The sequence below is a fragment of the Alligator mississippiensis genome, chromosome 1 (genome assembly GCF_030867095.1).
Source record: "Alligator mississippiensis isolate rAllMis1 chromosome 1, rAllMis1, whole genome shotgun sequence".
In the NCBI taxonomy this organism is placed as follows: domain Eukaryota; kingdom Metazoa; phylum Chordata; order Crocodylia; family Alligatoridae; genus Alligator; species Alligator mississippiensis.
This window is the reverse complement of record NC_081824.1, coordinates 44,081,287-44,101,242: the sequence shown is the minus strand read 5'-3', so window position 1 is coordinate 44,101,242 and position 19,956 is coordinate 44,081,287. Positions and strand designations below refer to the sequence as shown.

At 37.6% G+C, this 19,956-nt stretch overlaps 1 protein-coding gene across 1 annotated transcript in view; it reads left to right on the top strand.

Annotated features, from left to right (window-relative positions):
- The window catches only part of CSMD1 (CUB and Sushi multiple domains 1), a 2,292,800-nt gene that overhangs the window by 2,200,341 nt on the left and 72,503 nt on the right, over positions 1–19,956 (top strand). Inside the window, exons 54-56 of the mRNA XM_019488443.2 lie at positions 1,766–1,939; positions 16,601–16,789; positions 19,277–19,450. Coding sequence (XP_019343988.2) covers positions 1,766–1,939; positions 16,601–16,789; positions 19,277–19,450 — 537 coding nt within the window. The remainder of the gene's footprint in view (positions 1–1,765; positions 1,940–16,600; positions 16,790–19,276; positions 19,451–19,956) is intronic.

The window sequence follows — 19,956 nt, the reverse complement described above, 5'->3', positions numbered from 1 at the left end:
TCTCCTGGGGCTTCTCAAAGGGCTGTCCCCACTCCTGGGGCTTCTCAACTGTCACCCATTTCTGGGGCTGGGGTCAGGGCACCCTGAATGCTGCGCCCTCGCTGGTGCTGGGGTCCCCACACTGCTGTGGTCCCCTATGAGGCCTCCTCCAACCCCTAATAGCTTCACCCAAACCACCAGTCTTTAAGAAGCAACAAAACACAAGCCCTGGGCTATAACATAAATTGAAGCCGCCCGGCTAAAACATCATTCAAACCTACCGGGGAATACTCTATCCCTCCGCAGTGTCAAACGCTGCTCCTGCAGTCAGGCTTCCCCTCTAACTTGAGAGAGTTCCTTCCCCCTTGGCCACTGGCAGGGAACTGCTAGCCTGGCCTCAGCCCTTGGGCTTTATATGGGAGCCAGGCCCTGCCCCTTCTGGTCAGCTGACCTCCTCTGGTTGCCCTGGCAACCAGCAGCTGGGCTCATTACTCACTGCTAGGGCTCCTCCCCTAGCAGTTTTCTCCCTTCTTAGGAGCAGGGCACCTAAGTGCTCTGCGACCCCTCCCCCCCTTCAGGTACTTAAAGGCTGCTTTTAAGTCCCCTCTCGGTCTCCTCTTCTGAAGACTAAATAAGCCCAGTTCCCTCTGTTTTTCCTCATAAGTCATGTCCCCCAGCCTCCTCATCATTGTTGTTGCTGCCTCTGGACTCTCTCCAATTTGTCCACATTGTTTTTGTAGTGGGGGGCCCCAAACTGAGCACAATACTCTAGATGTGGCCTCACCAGTGCTGAATAGAGGGGGGGGGGGGAATCACTTCTCTTGATCTACTGGCAGCAATCCTACCAATGAAGCCCAGTATACCATTAGCCTTCTTGGCAACAAGGTCACATTATTGGCTCATATTCATCTTCTTGCTCATTGTAACTTCCAGGTCCTTTTCTCCAGACATGCTGCCCAGCCAGTCAGCCCCCAGCCTATACTGGTGCATGTTCTGTCCTAAGTACAGGACTTTGCACTTGTCCTTGTTGAACCACATGAGAATTCTTTTGACCCAATCCTCCAATTTGTCTAGGTCATTCTGAATACTAGCTCTACTCACCAGCGTATCTACTACTCACCCCAGCTTGGTGTCATCTGCAAACTTTCTGAAAGTGCACTCTATGCCATCTTCCAGATCATTGAGATTACATTTATTACAGCGCTCTCTCTCTCATTCTTCTCTTTATATTAGTAAATTCAGTACTAAGCTCGGTCTCCTCCCATAAATCAATGTGTCATCTTAAATGTGTTGTTCAGGAGAAGAATATTTCTAAGTGTGAAATCAAACCTAAAATGCTGGGACCATGTCCTTCTTCTGCTGCTATTACATTTTGGAACATGCAAGGAAAACAGGAGTTACTTTATTTTAAATGTTCTGGTAAGCAATATGGTAAAGTAACAGATATATCCATGTGAGCTTATAACATTAGGATAGTATGAGCAAAATATATGTATACATTTAGAATGATTGATATTGGGATATTTCACTAAACATATCAGCATTTAAAGTAAAATAGCATCTGCATTTTTTTGGACATGTTTTCAATATTTTGTTTCAACAAATGAAAAAAATAAGTCTTCACAAATCAATTTTAGTGGGGTTTTTTTTTTTCATTTTTATAATTGACATGTACTTAAAAAGAAATGGCAATTTGTTGCAAGTTAATACATAAATTTTTCAAAACTGCAAGTAGTACCATAGAACCTTTTCAGCTGAGTGTTCTGCATATTTTATCTTTTAACAGCAATCACATGTGGACATCCTGGGAACCCTGCTCATGGAGTAACAAATGGCAGTGAGTTTAATTTGAATGATGTTGTAAACTTTACCTGCAACACTGGATATTTACTTCAAGGTGCCTCTCGAGCACAGTGCCGGAGTAATGGTCAGTGGAGTAGCCCTTTACCTGCCTGCCGAGGTAAGAAAGATTTACATTTGGTATCTATACCCAATGGAAAGAGTCGACACCGGAACCTTTCCATTGTCTTCAGAACATTGAATCAGGTTATAAACTTTGAATTTTAAATACGTCTGGGATGTCTTCTCTGACATATCTTACTGTGTGTAAGGTCTTCTCTGGTGGGCAAGAGAAGAGAAGAGGCCAAAGAATGAGTAACAGAATATCCATGTATATGAAAGCTCCCACTGTGGCAGTAAAGTAACATCCTGAAAAGTGAGATTTTTTCTGGGTGTAATATCTGACTGCTTACAGTAGTGTACATTTTATTTGGAGTGGTGCAAAGTATGCTTAGTAGACAAGGAAGACCATTCCTTAATTCTGTTTTTAAAGTCGTAAAACACAATAAACAGTCTAAAGTCTTTTAGGGTCATTGAGCTGTTGTTTTTATAAATAAGTGGTCCATTATTCCCATTAACATTTCTAAATATGCAAGTAATTCTTCATGCATAAGAATGACTCAGTGCTATATTGTTCCCATTACCCATGCTCTAATAATACTTGAAAGTCTTCTGTAATTAAGTAGCTGCCACTATTCTCATTGAAAGAAATTAGATTTAGTTTGCATATAATAAACATCTAAAGAAATATGTGATAGTAGAGGCTATTCTGAATTTCAGTATGAATTTCCTTTTTCATTCCTTTTCAAATCATATATACACAATATATCTCGCTTTTTGAAAGCAGCAGAAGTTCACACAATGAAGGCATATTATATCATATGTATTCATTAAAAAGATAAGTTGTTTCAGAATAGCAATAATTAGACACAATCAAAAGTTATGTTTCATTTGCTCTATACAGCTTGTTTATATAGATGGCATTAATGTAACTAAAAGTCAGAGAGAGTTTTTTCCCTCTAAATTAAACCTCTGTACGAGAATTGACCCAAAACCTCCACTCTGTAAGCAGATGATAATTTTGCTGGAAAATTTAAAATAGGTTTTACTGGCTCACTGATGTGGCTAGCTGCTTATGCCTCCTCAACTTAAACAAAGTGTGAGTGGTTTTCTATTCAGGGAGAACTTGCCAGGTGTTACAAACAACTTATTGGGGAAGAATCCTGGCAACAGTTTAAGGGAGCATGTGTTTAGTACCCTACTCCGAGCCTAGTCTAATTTATTTTAGTATCCCTCAGGGAGGGGGGAGAGGGCCTAGGATTTTGAAATGTTGTCATGCATTTTCACCTTAAACACACATTTTTCTCCAGTTAAAAAGAAACAGAGGTTAGGGGCTTAGGGCTTTATTATGTAGTTTAAGATTAAAGAAAAAACATATTTAACTAATTTAATTTGGTCTACTATATATTAAATATAAAAATGACAACAAATTAGGCAAAATAATCAAAAGATGTTATTTCACTAGTTCTGTAGTCATTAATATTAAATGTTCATATTTATTAAACAAAATATAGCTTCCATTAACATCTTGACAGTCCATTCAACACTTCACTGACAGCTATTTCCATTCCTGAAGTATTGTTTACCTGATTTACAATTTCTACACCTGAATTTGTGTTTTTAGCTTGAGCTAAAAAATCCATAGTTACTTATTTTTATAATACTGAAGTTCATGGCACACCTTGGCTTCTTTTCATCTTATGACTAAATAGAAAATTTTTAGGGCATATAGATTTTCTGATAAATGCCAAGTGATATTGTTTATCATCTTCACTTGTAGCAAAGTTTAAGTCATCCTTTATTCCAATAATTGTTGTTAAGATCAATAATTATCTGTGGTGATTATGCTGTGGAGGAGCAGTTTACACTAGGGACGTTCAGCCCCATGCTCCAGGTAGTGGGGTTGGGCGATGGAGGGGGTGGGTGGGGCATGAGGGTGCTGAAAGTGTGGAGCCTTGTTGCTAGGTGGCAGGTAGGAGTCTGGTACCTGGCTGCCTGGGATAATTGGGCAGAATTTATACCCATGGTCAGCATCTACAAGTATATTAAATTGCAGTAAATTACCCTAACATAAAATAGTACTGCCCCTGATACTGCTCTTACTGAGCTGTTAATTAATCTACTGCAGCCTAATACCATTGACTCCAAGATGAAGCCATCAATGTGATGAAGTAATCAGTAAAGCCAACTGCACTCTGTCATGCATTAGCAGGTGCATCACGAACAGGTCTAGGGAGGTGATACTTCCCCTCTATGCGGCCTTGGTCAGGCCACAGTTGGAGTACTGCATCCAGTTCTGGGCACCGCACTTCAAGAGGAATGAGAAGGTCCAGAGGAGGGCCACTCATAGATTTAGGGGCCTGCAAGTAGGGCTCTACGAGGAGAGGCTGAGGGACCTGTATCTCTTCAGCCTCTGCATGAGAAAGCTGAGAGGGGATCTTGTGGCCAGTTACAAATTCATGGTGGGGGACAGCAAGACATTTGAGATGCTCTATTTACCAGGGCACCTCTTGGAATAACCAGGAACAACAGTTACAAACTGACAGAGATTAGATTTAGGTTGGACATCAGGAAGAACTTTTTTATGATAAGGGTTGCCAGAGTCTGGAATGGGTTCCCAAGGGAGGTGGTACTCTTCCTTGCTTTGGGGGTCTTTAAGAGGAGACTGGACAAGCACCTGGCTGGGGTCATATGACCCCAGCACTCTTTTCTGCCCAGGGCAGGGGGTCGGGCTCAATGATCTATGAGGTCTTTTCTGACCCTGACAACTATGAAACCGTCACAGGTGTAGACAGTAATACCTTACTCCACAGCTTATTAGTTTACTCCGCAGTTAAACAATTGTGTAGATGCAGCCAGTGCGTAAGAAATTAAAACTTTATGGCCCCCTCTACACATTATATCTATTCCACAATTACCTTGCTAATTTCAGAGTAAATTTAGACTGGCTACATGTGCAAATCAAGTATCTTGCCTTAAACGGTCCAACCAATTATATCGTTATTGCTCAAAAATGTTTAAGGACATTATAGCTTGTTTCTATCCAGCTTTAATTTGCATGTGTATACAATCCTGCAGTTGGGAGACCACAGTTGCTGTGCTCTCCCAGGCACTGGGGAGCACTATGCACCCCTGAGGCTGGGAGATCGCAACCAATGTGATCTTCTAGCCACAGGGGTACAGGGGCATTCTGAGGTGTGGCTGGGAGTTTGCAGCTGCTGCAATCTCCTAGCCATTGTGATCTCCCAACCTCAGGATGCTCCACTTCCCCCCCCCCCCACCCCAATACCTGGGAGATAGCACATGTGAGCAGAAGGCACAATTGTGCGGACTGTGCATTACATCCAATCTCATCTTTACCTGAATGTGTAGAGGTTGCCTAGCTGTCATTAAAACTATACAGTTGTGTCAGTTCTTCCAGTTTCAACTTTCAAAATCTATGTGAGATACCTAGCATGGCAATATAATTATATTCAGTAAACAGTTCCTACGATCCTACATTTAAGATCAATTAACATTTTCTTTTATTTACTCATGTACTATTGACTGTCAGTGAGCAGAATTATATGTCCTCATTCTGAGAGAAAGGTAAAAAGAACCTTTCATACAAGAAGTTCCTGGTCAGTTTTAAAAAGATAAATTTGTATGCAGTCATTAAATGAAATGTTGGTTTTTGCATCTTGTCATCAGCATAGATTATATGCAGAGTATAATGCTAGGTGGGCAGGTGGGGCATGAGGCCCAGGCACTACCTAAGGGAAGGGTGCCAGGTGGACTGGGTAGGAGAGGAGCCTCACCCTCCTGTCAGCATTTCCTCTAAGCTCTGTGGCTTGTGTGTCCACACAGGCACGCTCATGCTGTGCTGCCAGGCGCACCTGTGCAGCCGTGCACACCATGCAGCTTAGAGGGAACGCTGCCTCCTATCACCCCAACACATCCTGCACCTTCTCTGTAGTGGCTCCAGTTCTAGTTCTGGCTCTGACTCCAAAAGTGGGATAGCACAAAAGCTGTGGCAGAAATGCCTGGTGGTTTGCTACTAGAGATGACATCACTACCTTTTCTGTCACCTAAAACCAGTGCTGCTTTGGCCACTTGACACTCATGTCAGGAACAAAAAAGGAGGTGACACCACCTCAGCAGCAGTGAACTTCTGTCTGCTGCATTATGCTCCACCGCCTCCCAGAGCACAGTATTGGCCAGTTATCCCCTTGACTGTATAGTTCTCATGTCACCCAGCTACTTTTAGTTTCCAGAAGCTGAATTGTTCTTTTCTTAAAAATAATAGGAAACCAAAAATGGAAATTATATAGAAGAAACTAACAGTAATGGGGAACAGGCTTTAAAGCTGGAAAGGCCTAGAATCCATATCCTCAGGAAATTCCACATATTGTGAATGGCTTTACATCATCCCAGCCATGTTTCACATGCCCGTTACTGTTTTACTTTTTTAGGCATTACATGAATGGAAATTATTTGAAATATTGCTCAGGTACTTTGATAGTCTGAAAAAAAGGACTGCAAAAGAATGAATGACATGTGGAGCCAAGAGGAAAAGTGCTAGCCAAAAATTCTGTAGCTCACTGAGAAGGCTGCTGAACTGGAAGGGAACACACCCTAGATTCTGCTCTGGGCTCCTGATCCCAAGTGGGCAGAAATTTTGCTAATGATCTTTATCAAGTTTATCCATCGAATAGAAAAACCAAGACACAGCAGGACAGCTTCAAGAGGAGGTCAGCTTGGCTAACCCTAGTTTTTGTCCAGCAAAAAAAAAATGAGGTCCCACCTGGCCTCATAGGAATGCTTGGACAATTCTATTTCCCTATACTGCTATAGCCCTATTCAATGTGTTCATTTGGCTAGTACAGCCAATACTGAAACTCAGCACATTATAAGGCTATGTGCATCCTATTTAGGTAAGTAAAATTATGCAATAATTTGTCCTCGGTCTTCTTAGATGTTTTTGTTTTACTCCAGGAGCAGATACAGAAATGGGGTAAGGAGGTGTGTAGCCCCACTATTTTGGCTGTACCATGCTGAATGTTCCTGCCAGAGTCCTTGTGAGCTCACTAGCTTATTGGGGTAGGATCTAGTGGGACTCAACACTTCCATACAGCTCCAGAGCCCAAGGTGTGAATACTGCTGCTGTTTCCCTTTCCCTCTTTACCCTGCCCCACTAAATTCAGCAGTAGGAGAAAGGAGGGGAGGAGTGCCAGTAGCAGGACTCATCCCCTGGGCTCCAGAGCTGTACAAAGCCAGAAGACCCAATGCTAAAAGCTCATATGGTGGGGGGAGGGGGGGATGTGATTGTGCCACTGCACCCCTTCTGGATCCACTTCGTTGTTACTCAGAACTATTCAAAACTATTCTGTGATGAAAGAGGTTAGTGCATCTAATTACTTCTATACACAGCAGAAAGAATGACATATTGCACAATCATTATTTAATAATTTAGAATAAGGAACTTTCAGACTTCCTGAAAATCATTTCAGGCCCTTATGTGACTCAAGTATACTATTCTCATTTCTTGTGCTAGATTTTCTAAGTGGAATCAATTCATATTCATTTAACCATATTTGTTTTTGTGCTTTGGGGGGAGGTAACATCATTTGGAAAATAGTTGTATTCATGACATTCACTTGTTGTCTCTTATATTTAAGGGATAGACATATGACACATTTACACTGGTTTAAACTACCTTCACACTAGAGTAAATGTGAAGCAGACACAATGGCTGCATCCAGATAAGCGAAGGCTTTTGGTTCCCTGGCAACAAGTAGCTGCAGTGCATCTTGCACCACAGTTACTTGTCCCCGAGGAACACTTGTGCCACGTGTGCTTTGGCATGCAGCAAGTTAACCCAGGGGTGCTAGGGGAGGCTGGGGCAAGCACTGTGCTGCGCCCCAGCAGCCTTACCTGGGGTCCTGGAGCAATAAGCTCCAGAGCTTATTGCTACACATTAATAGACATGTGTAGATGCACCCACATACAATCTCCTCAGTTCTAGTCAATTCCAGCCCTGAGTAGCCATTCGCTTAATGCCAAGAGGGTATTGCAGGCTGCTCTGTCATAATGCAGTGTTGGAGTAGGTAAAAAATGCCAGGAAATATATGAGAAACAAGATTTGCTTAGTAATATCTTTAATGTGCCTGTGGCTGCGCTCATGGTTTGGAGGAAACGTCAGTTGTTGAAGATGAAACTATTGTAAATGAGGATAAAACAGATGACTTGTGCAGCATCCTGTGTTTAGAATATTATCCATAGTCTTCTAAGTATTTCAGAGAGGTTACAAACAACTGCTGTGTTTCAGAATGAACTCTTTCAGAACAATAATAAAGGGTAAAAACACCTAATCATCAATGAAACAACACTTTTCACACAACAACTAATCTATTTCTGACTTCATAATCCTTGTCTTTATAAAGTAAACTATTGCCAACAAAAGCTTATACCTCTCTAAACCAGTTATTCCCTAAGGTGTCACTGTGTCCTGCCTTATCCTCAAAGGAAACCATTACAAAACTTTCAGAGATACCTAAGAACAAATAATAACAACTTTATTGGACACTAAAACCCTGGATTTAGCACAGATAATGGATCGCCATAACCTACTCTCTTGGCCACTCTCTCTGAGTCCCACAAGTGAAAATGAACAGTAATAGAACAGAAGTTTGGCACACAAACTGGTTTCAAAATGGCAGAGCCTAGTCTAAGATTTGCACCGCCCACCCCCGCATCCCCTGAAGTGTGAATGCTGCTTCTGTTCACTACCACTCTAAACTGTCGCTTACAGAAAACCACATAACTTAGTTTGATTCCACCTCAGGCTTTTTGAATGTCTGTACCTAGCCAACAACATTAAACAAAAGTAATTGTTTTGTGTGGTATTTAGCTTAGACTTTGTTTCATTGATCTGAAGGACACCATTTTGTGACCAAAATTTTGTTTAACATCTCTCTCACTATGAAAGTAGCCCAGTAAAAGATATTACCAAACAAATCAAGCTTCTCACTTAGGGCGAGGTATAATAGTGTCTGTGGGGGGCGGCTACCACCAGAGAGCTGGTTCATCTGCCCCCTGGTGACATAAATATAACTGAACTTGGTGCATCAAATGTACCAAGTATACCTACGTAATTTCCATTAGTATGTTTTGTATTTCTACATGCTTATCTTTTTATACTTGATAAATCTTAGTCTTTGATAAGCCAGTGTAAATTAAAGTCATGTGTAAACTTTTGTGCAAGCATTCTGATCTTAAAATGTCTGAAAGATAGAAATAGAAAAATAGAACATTTATATGGTTCCCTTGACAGCATCTCTCCAAAACCACACTCACCAGAGATCATCTAGTGCTTGATAAAAGGGTTACCAAGATTGACCAACAGAGTTTTTAAGACAAAGTGTTATTTGTTTTCTTGTCATGCTCCAGCAAAACTCACACCCATGTGTTTCTATGCCTTACACTGTATACCAGTATGCTGTAGGACAATTTGTATCTGGGTGCTTTATAACATGCTTAATTGCAGTATTAAGCATGAACCAGTTTGCTGTTTTCTGAAGCTTTTACTTCAAAGGTCCTTCTCCAGTCATCTGGAACACAGTAGCAGTCCCAGGCAGCTGAACAGAGAAGCTGCAGGCGTTGAAATAAAAATGGCATCAAACAACTGGAACAGCTGAGCAATTTTGCACAGACATTTGCTGGAGTGCTGCATGCCCCCCGTTACTTTGCAAACCCTTGTTTTCACAAGTGGGTTAGGACTCTAACCGTGTGAGGCGTCCAGATTCTATTTTAAGCGTATCAGTATATCTGTATGCACCAGAACACATCTCTACTGGTAGTTACATCAACACAGCCCCCCTAGAAGATTATCTTGTTTAAATGGGAACAGAGCCTAGTACAATACAACTATGGTATTTATTGCAGTAGATACTTTGTTTTTATGACTTTTCTGTCTGAAAAAGTAGATCATTCTAGCATATCTTCTTCTATTTTTTCTTTTATTATTTTTAATTATTGAGCTTAAAGGGTCTGAAATGAAGACTATTGCAGGCTTCTTGGGGCAGATATCATTAAATAAAATATCTCCCTGAAATGTGCCACTTATGGAAGGAAACAAGAGAAAGTAAAATATCTGATTATTCAGTATCTAATGCTATATGTCTAAATAATTCTTTGGTGCACCTTCCATAAAATATCTAAATTGAAAAGATCTCCCTTGCTGCAAGTGATGAAATTATCTATTTCATGGTTTGCACAGATCTCTGGAATTGTTACTATACATCCTCCAAATAAGTGATCTAAACCTACTCAAGAAAAAATAATTTCAAATATTTTTTTCTATTTTCCCAGTATTTTCTATTTAATTTGCACTTTCCTTGTATTTCAAATATTTTTCTGACATTTTATTAAAAAAATTAACCAACATTTTTACAAATGTTGTCAAAGTTTGGTTTTATTACCATCCCTTATATATAAATATAAATCCATTCCATTTATAGTGCATATTATACCTTTCATTTAGATGCATTGCTTCAGAGCTTACTCAAAAAGAATTTTCCAAGTATTTAAATTGGTCTAATCTCAGATCTCAGATTCCCCCAAAGAACTTTGTCTGCCTATGTACTCAAAAAGAAGATACTTCTTCAGAAGTCTTTTCTCCTATGCATCTTCCATTCAACTAATGAGAAAAAAATGATATTGATGAATGTTGCTCAAGTTAAATATTTGTGCATGAGAAAGACATATCTTCCAATTTAGTCTGTTTACTAGCAGAAATAGATTCAAGGTTCTTGCAGACCTATATCATTTAATTCAACAGAGATTTTACATGTAAGTTTCCTTCCAAATCTGTTTAGTTTGATTGCATCAGTAATGAACTTTTGGCTTCATTCCCTTGCAGTTGTGAATGCCATTATCACAAAATATAGAGTAGTACTTTGAGCTGTTTCAGAAGAAAAGGCTATTTTATTTTCCATTGGAACAAAGCTATCATACATTCTCAGTAAACATTAGTAGTTTTAGTAAATAGAAGTAGACAATTCTCAGTAGGTCTTTTATCATGATGGAACATTGCAGCATATTCTGTCTACAATAGTTTAACAAGTCACTAGCAGGCCTTTTAACTAAAGGTGTATTGCACATTTACTTGACAAAAAAGTCATTCTGCAAGTACATTAATTCCTATTTGAGTACAGCATGTGCAAAATTGGTTTAGGAAAACAAATCTAAATACTTAGCATTTATATGCTAATATATTCCTTATATCTAATGTGACCTGGAGATCATTAGAATGTTTCGTAAAGTCATCTTTCCTTCTTCCTTTTTTTTCAATCCACCACATCAACTATCAGTTTTGCTGCTCTAGTGGTAAGAAAGATGAAAGAAATAGTATATAAAACTGTTATGGGAGAAAACCATTGTTCTAAGAATGATGGTGAAATCATGACCTTATGGAACTAAACTGAATAGGAGTTGTATAGCTCAGATTTCATACTGTGTTTTCTCATCTTATTCAGGTCAGGTCTAACAATGCTTAAAACAACTGCCCTTTGTCTAGACTAGTGCTTTCAGTATTCCTTAAGCAGGGATAAAGAAACTGTTACAGTTTGTTTTTAATAATAATCCATGTCCCTAAACACATTTATCCTTATTCATTTGTATGTGTTTGCCATTTGACTAGCCTGAAAGCTCTTCAAATACTCCTAAAAGGGACAAATTAGTGTGCAAAACCTTGAACAAGAGACAATTCTACACAAAATGATTAAAGAACCATTGTGATATGCCCAATATACATTACACAAATGCATGCATAAATTAATACATGCCATTACTTATTACATTTTTTCTTTAATTTTTTAAAAGTCACACAGTTAACTTTTATACAGGTTACTGTCATACATGCCTTTATAGACAATAAGCACTGCTGACTGGAATGAAATTCATTTGTATGAGTATAATCATTATCCCACATACATTTCTAGGGGGAAAATGTTTTTAAAGTGTTCACAGGATAGAGACAGTGCATGCACCAAATAGATGAGTTTAAATGATTGTACATTTTTAATGGAAAAACCCCCGGATATCTCATATCTGATACACCTGCTCCCACGCATAGTGTCCTTTGGGAGAACAGGTTATCTTTCCTTTCCTTTCCTTTCCTTTCCTTTCCTTTCCTAAAAAGCTAACAAAATACATTTAAAAGCTTTCTACTGACTTGTTTAAAAGGAAAAGCTTGATCAGTTATATTGATACAGTAGTATAGTATAAGAATCTACACAGGAGATTATTCTGACACAACTGTATTGGTTTAAATGCATACCTTAAATTACACTGAGAAAAACTTTCTTCTCTAGGCAAGGCCTAAACACATAGGGTATGTACAGATGTCACATTTAAATTGACCTACCTAGAGTTTAATAAATCTAAGTGCTGATCTGTACAGATATTTGGATAGGTTAAATCGGGCAAAAAATGGCATGCCCAACCTAAATTAGTTCACTTGAAGAACCCAATCTACCAAACATCTGTATACATTTGGATTGCAATCCTAGGGCTGGGAAAGTCCAGCTGCTCACCCCAGCCCCAGGGCTGTACCCTTGACCCAGAACAGGCTATTTTTTAGCTCTCCAAACCTCCTGCCCCTAGATAGGCAATCCCCCAACTGTGAACCCATTAACCCCCATACCCAGCAGACCTGCCATTCCCCTCAGCAATCCCATAAAACCCTCCCCCTGGACTCACCATCACCCCTGTGGACCATCTAGTTCTCCCTGATCTGCATGTACCCATAGTTATGTTTACTTCAATGGAGCCATTTATGTTGTTGAGCATGGCTGAGAACAGGTGTAAGGCCTTGTCTGTACTGAAGAATATAGCCACATGTAAGCTACTGGGGCCATTTCCATCATTGCAATTCATATTTAAAATCTAAAACCAGTCCAATGCTTAGGATCTGAGCCTTCATTTCTAGGTAGATCTTACTAATATAAAATATATACTGTTCACACATCAGATTCGTAAATCTATATATTATTTTTATAGTTTATAGGTCTGAGGTTTTTTTTCCAATGTAGTCAGCCATATTTCAAGATAAACTGATTTCTCAATAGTTTTCAATTGAAAGAAAAGGAATCCAGTTTTATTAACTGTAAGGAAGAACTTTGTATATTTAAAGCATAGACAAAAAGGAAACTGGATCATAAATTAATTTTTACTGGTTTGTTTCAGTTCATTGAGCATTTGCCATTTTGTATGGTGTTCGCTTTACAATGAAGTCAGCTAACAGAATTTAGGCTGAAATTGCTACATTGTGTTTCCAGAGACAGCATTTTTTTTATTCACAGGTCTCATCTCCTAGGATTTGCCTTACAATCAGAGTGAACTCTTTGGTTTCATTCATCATAAGTGGTAACCCAAATATATGTAAAATCAGAAACAGTCTAGTAGCTGACATTGTTAAAACAGGATTTTTCAAATTAAGAAAACATACTAGATTATTTTTTACCCCTAAATAGTGTTTGACCAGACATAAAGATTTAAAAAGAAGATTGGCATTATGTTCCCATTTAGACAAAACAAAAGGAGAACAAGAAATAGAAAACTGGGAATGATGCACTTTTTGATGATCATTCAACTATTTAACCAAAAACTGCCTAAAGGCTTCTGACATGGTCTTTTCACTTCTTGGTCCTTAAGGGTTTGAATCTACTCAGAGTGAGGTTCCAAAGTCATCAGGGCAGACTTAAGTATTCTTCTGCCTTTCTCAACAAACTAAATTGAGTGCGCCAGAATTCATTTCCCATATAGCCCTTGACAGCTGTCATTGAGAGAAAACAATCTCTTTCTCTTTGCTTGCCATGATTTACAACTGGGTCCCCAGGGTGAAGGACAATCAGGGAAACTACTAGCTTAGTTCTGTATGCCAACCGGTACATATTCTTTCCTAAAGCATTTCTTATTGCAGTCCTTGTTAGTCATGCTAAATTGATATCTATCTATCTATCTATCTATCTATCTATCTATCTATCTATCTATCTATCTATCTATCTATCTATCTATCTATCTATCTATCTATCTATCACTTTTTAAATATGAATTATTTTAAGGGACAGTAAAGGGTAAGTCTTACAATGCTTTTCACATGCACAGATTGTGAAAGTTCTTACAGGAGTTCAAGCATGGTACAGTAATTCTGTTTCACAAGCCACATGTATAAATTATGTATTCAGCCAGTATCCTGCATTTTACACATCACTGAGTTGGCTACACAGATGCTGCTGATACAAACATGAGAATACTCTGTCACACAGACAAATTGATTGTTTGGGAATGTAATATGCTTATATCCTTTGAATATGCCATGTTTCCATTCAACACAGAGAATTAAATGTTTCTATTTTCCCTCTTGTGTTTCAAAAATAATTCAGCTAAAATTGTTTTGGGGTAGCTTTAGGGAAACATATCAGCTTGAAAAAAATGGTTTCTTTGCTAAATTTTCTATTGCTGGCTTGTCAGATAGCTTCACAGATGTAAGCATTAATGCAAAACACGAACTTCGGGAAAATATTTTATTTTAGTTTTTTATCATTTGAATTGCACTTAAAATGTAATACAAGTAGACAGCTATGACGAGTAATTCCTGAAACATGAGATCCAGTTCAAAAGTTGAGGAAACGGTAAGTCCTGGAAGAATTTTGGGGAAAAAATTGTTTCTGTGTCTGTTAGCAAGTTTTCAATTATAGAAACTTCAAATCATAGAATTATAGGGCTGGAAGGGACCCTGAAGGATCATCGGGTCCAGCCCTAATAGGCTGAAGATAACTATATTTTGTTCGCCCCCACTCCTCTCCCCCCGCTTCCTTAAGTGTTTGGATATTTTATTACTGTTGGTCAGGGGAAAAAAGACACAAAAATGCTGGAAAATGTTTCAATACGGTGTTTCAACATCAGTTTTTTTGTGAAATTTTGATTTTGCTAAATTTCTCTTAGAAAATGAAGCAGGTGTTCTTTCAAACACTTTGCTTTGGAAAAACTCTAAAATTTCACTACAAAATGAATTTTTTATCTTAAATTGTACTTTATTGTATGTTTTACTTTTCTAATATTTCATTGTTTTTATATTATTTCACGGCCTTTAGTAGTAGTATGTCATATTTTCTAAATGTCTTCTCATTTGTACATGGTGCTTGGAATATTCCATTATTTTCATCTGTCATTTAAAAAAATTAATAAAAACCATAAAGAGCAGAAGCTACTTAGTACAAAGACTTTATTTTTCTACATCAAAGTTCTTATGATTATCTTGTCATAGGAACATTGAAAGAACTGCTATGGGCCATTCAGGCGTGCCCCTGCATTTGCAGGTAGTTATTTATTGAAGGAATCCTCACAATCACCACTTAATTTTTTTCCCCCACAACCAGAAAGAGTAATGAAACAGAATGCCACTTTGACCTAATACTAGAGAAGACCGCTATGTATTAATTAAATGAATAGCTTTTTTTTTTTTACTATCCTAGAAATATGACACACGGTTTGGAAAGCAGCTACTCTTCTAAGTAGTATACAGAGACTTAAAGGGCACAACTACATGAGACACTGACTGTAGCTGAAAATTACTGTACAGTAGTGTGGTAGAAGATGGACAGTGCTAATATGCTACTGTGCAGTATGATTAGGCTACTGCATAATAGCATCACCTAAAAAATGTTCTCTGGCACTACTGCACTGTAATTCTGGTTAGTATGCATTTATTTAGTATTTACTAATATAACTATTAAAGAGATGTGCAGTAATGACTGAACAGTAGCATCTCATGTAGACTCACCCAGACTCACAGAAAAGACCTAATGCCTACCTAGGCAGACCTAGGCAGATCAGGAATGTGATGTTCTACTCAAGCATTCACCTGGATATAGTGAGTGTGGTTCTAATCTTAGCTCCCTTGTTGATTTATGGATTTTATCTAATACATGTTTAGTGTGAAATATAGGAAAATAACCTTAGACGAAAGGTTACAAATAGATCTTGTCTTATATCTACTGTATATTACATTTGGAAAAAAAACCTATAAACCTTCAGATTTAATAAGGTTTACAGAATCAAAATCTGCCATATTTTATATTTGGCAGGAGTTAAGAACTTTTTTTCCCTTAACTTGTGTGCTTTCCTGCACAATGTTGGATATGAAGATTGCCATATTAGTTTTATACCTTTGTTTTATACAAAATATTTATACAAAATATGAGTTTTAGAGGTTCTGAACAACTGCATAAGACAATTTCCCAGAAGGGTGGTATTTTTTCTCCTATTCTGTCAAGGCAAATTACTACTGTATTGTAAAGATCTAATTGGTACTGTGTTCAAAATAGCTTTCCTTTTAGTAATTAGTTAAAGTTTTGGTTAAACATAATAATTTTAGAAAATATTTCATTGTGTGACCTTTCCAGGAGTATAAAGCCACCAAAACCCTGAACAGCAGTTCTAGTAACCAGGGCTGTTAGGAAAAATGTATGTTTCAAAAAAAGACCTGGAGGCTTACCAGAGGGAAAATCTGGTGATATTTCAAGAATCATTAGGTCTGGGCAAATTTCTAGACCATGACCAAATTCATCACCCTAGAGCTTTCTTATGAGCTATTAGTCAAGTAATGTGAAGTATTTTCTGCTGATTTTCATTTACAATGTTATACTTGTACATCATAAACATTTTGATTGTCTTGTAGTGGTGAACTGTTCAGATCCCGGCTTTGTAGAAAATGCTATTCGTCATGGGCAACAGAATTATCCTGAAAGTTTCAAGTATGGAGTCAGTGTGGCATACCATTGCAAAAAAGGATTTTACCTCCTAGGATCATCTGCTTTGACCTGTAAAGCTAATGGCTTGTGGGATAGATCACTACCAAAATGTTTGTGTAAGTATTCAATAAAACAGGTTTACATTAAATGTCAGAATGACGCAAAAAACTATTTAACTCTCAACCATGTATATTAGGAAACTTTTCTGGGTTATGTTACCATCATAACCTAAACTGTGCAGTTTAGTAGAAATACATTAAAACCAAATTGGATTAATCGAGTCTGCTCTGATGCACTATAATTACAATAAAAAAGAATGTTATTATTTACAAGCTAACTAAATTATTTAATCTTTGCTTTAGAGATCTTCCATTGATTACTTAATGTTTTATTTTACCAGCATGTAACAATATGTCACCTTTTCAATTAAATGAACCAAATTCAATCCATTTTCTTTACAACCTGTGTGCATGCCTGTGTGTATGTATGTATGTGTGTGTATTTAGCCAGGCACCCCAGGGTAAGTTTTTCAAAAGTACTGAGCATTCATAATTGAAGTGGGAGTCCATATAAATTATGGATCCTTAGCAACTCCAAGAATCAGATTACCAATGACAAAAGGAAAGTGCCTGTATTGTATAAAAATCATCCTCTAGTCGGACCACTCTATGTACACAAGTATGCGCCCTTCCATGTAAAATTTAGATAAAATATACTTTTGGCCCTCTGTTTATTTCTAAAACCCTCCTCATCTAACACAAGTATGATAGAAGCAGTGCCCCAGAGATGAGGACAAATTCAGTTTTCTGTGTAATAGAGAGCTGAATTTGGCACCATTCTACTATCTCTGATGTACTATTGAAATTAGCCATTTCTATGTTCTATAGGTAACTGATGGCCAGTAGCATAATAATGAGTGGATAAGTGGGCATAAGCCCTAGGTGTTGCCTAATGGGAGGAGCCAGAATAGAAGTAAGGTAGTGTCTCATCCTCCCATCCTCCTTTCTTCCTTGCACCCAGCACCTTTCATGCAGCCGCTCTGGCTCCAGCAATACACCCTAAATTTAGTAGACTTTAAATGGGGAGAGTTAGATGCCTTGGAATATTCAACACACTGATCGGGGGGGACATCTCAGCCAGGCAATAGGAAACACCAAGAATAAAACCTTTATTTTTGGTCAGAGGTAGGATAGGTTTATAAACATCAAACAATACAGGATACACAGTATAATACAGGAGCTGCTTTCTTGAAAAACACCATGCAATCAATTCTTGTTCTTCAGGAAAAAAGAAAATCCTGTTATTTTTGGTATAAAGCTATACTCATGAATTATTTGCCTTAAAATTATGTTTCCCATTTGCCTATCATAGTCATCCCATAACAGTTTTCTAAAATTATTATGTCTTCTTGAACTGCAAGGAATTTTTATACATTTTTATCTTACTTCTTTTCCTAAATAATCCTCTAACAGTCACAGTTATTAGAATATTTTTCATGGGCCACAATTATTTGAATAGCTGCTTTAAAATGTAGATCATTCACAAGCACTTAATCCTTAATATTTAAAAAAACATTTTATGTTCCTAATTTCTTTTTTTGTGTGTAAGTTTTATGCTTGTTTTCTTTTCATATAGAAGTCATGAAGAAATCTCTTCTCTTTACTTTTGTTCCCCAGTGAAATAATCAAACTTTCACATTTTTCTAGATGTAAGTTTCATTTCAGCATGTTTGATAATTTTATTTCCTAATTAACTCAAATCTCAGCTTTTGAGCTGAAATAACTTTCACAAGAACATTTTACCAACAAACTTTGCTTATAGGAATTTTTACTCAAGAGCATTAATAAATAAATTCATGAATTGAAAATCAGGCAATTAATTTTGTGTCATTCACTGATATTACTATAATAATATTATAAGCATTATTAATTTTTTCTTTATAAAATGTATCTGTCCTTTATTTTATAGATTCTTCAATAGTTCCCTATCATTATAATGTCTCCAATATGTGAGTGCCTCCTTAGTTTTTAACAGTATTAATAATCATTAATAGTTTCTTTTTGTTCCTTCCCTCCCTGTACATACAGTGAATCCAGTTTACAGGATTACATGAGGGAGTGTTGTATATGCTTAGACATTATTAAAGGAAAGATAAATGCAAGAAATGGTTTTAAACATAGTTCTTACCTTTAGCATGACAAGAGACAAATACATCATACAGAGCAACCAAAAATTAGATATATGAAGGACAGGAAGCCAGATTTAGGAGACAGCTTCATTTTTAAAATACAAGAGGCAAGGATGTTTCTATATCTTTTACTAGATCCACTATGTAGTTCAGAGAGATGTTGGGCAAGCTGTCAAGCACAAAGTACTTTTTCTTCAAGACACTAACGAAGGGTACTTTGTGCCCAAAAGCTTGTTCAACATTTCTCCCAACTATACAGTTGGATCAATGCAATAAAAAATTCTTTGAATATTGCACATTTTCTGCACATGGCTACAAAAACACTCCAGCCATACTTTGTATTTAAAGGTTTGACACACTTTTTGTGAAGTAAAAATGGATAACCAAGTAGTCTTTTTATATTTCTTCTTTGCAGCCATTTCTTGTGGACATCCTGGAGTTCCTGCCAATGCAATTCTTTCAGGAGACAAATTTACATATGGGTCCAAAGTTCACTATTCGTGCGCAGCAGGTCGAACTCTCATAGGAAATTCTACCAGAGTGTGCCAAGAAGATAGTCATTGGAGTGGAACTCTCCCACACTGCTCAGGTAGTTGTGCAAGCTGTCATCTGAATGTGACCTTGTAATTAAAATGATTGAAACTATTCTCAGGAAGCAGTATTAAACTTCAGCCAAATCCTTTCTTGGTGCAGCTCTATTATACCAATAGCCACTAAGTTTAATTATACCTGCTTATTCAAGTATCTATCTATCTATCTATCTATCTATCTATCTATCTATCTATCTATCTATCTATCTATCTATCTATCTAGTATGTTTGGCTAATTCCCAGTAGGTAGTGACAGAAAAAAAACCCACAAAATCCCCCCCACACATTTACATACTTGTATAGTTTTGCCTCTCATTAAATTTATGCTTATTTTCATACCTACACATTTTTGTGAGTATTAACATTATCATATGTGTAATAGACCAGCACAAGTCCACAACGTCAATGAAAAGTAAACCACTCACATTCCATTCCTCCTCATTTCTACTTACTGCTACATGTGTTATCTGTGCCACAACTGCTAAACACTATAAATCTCTGCAAA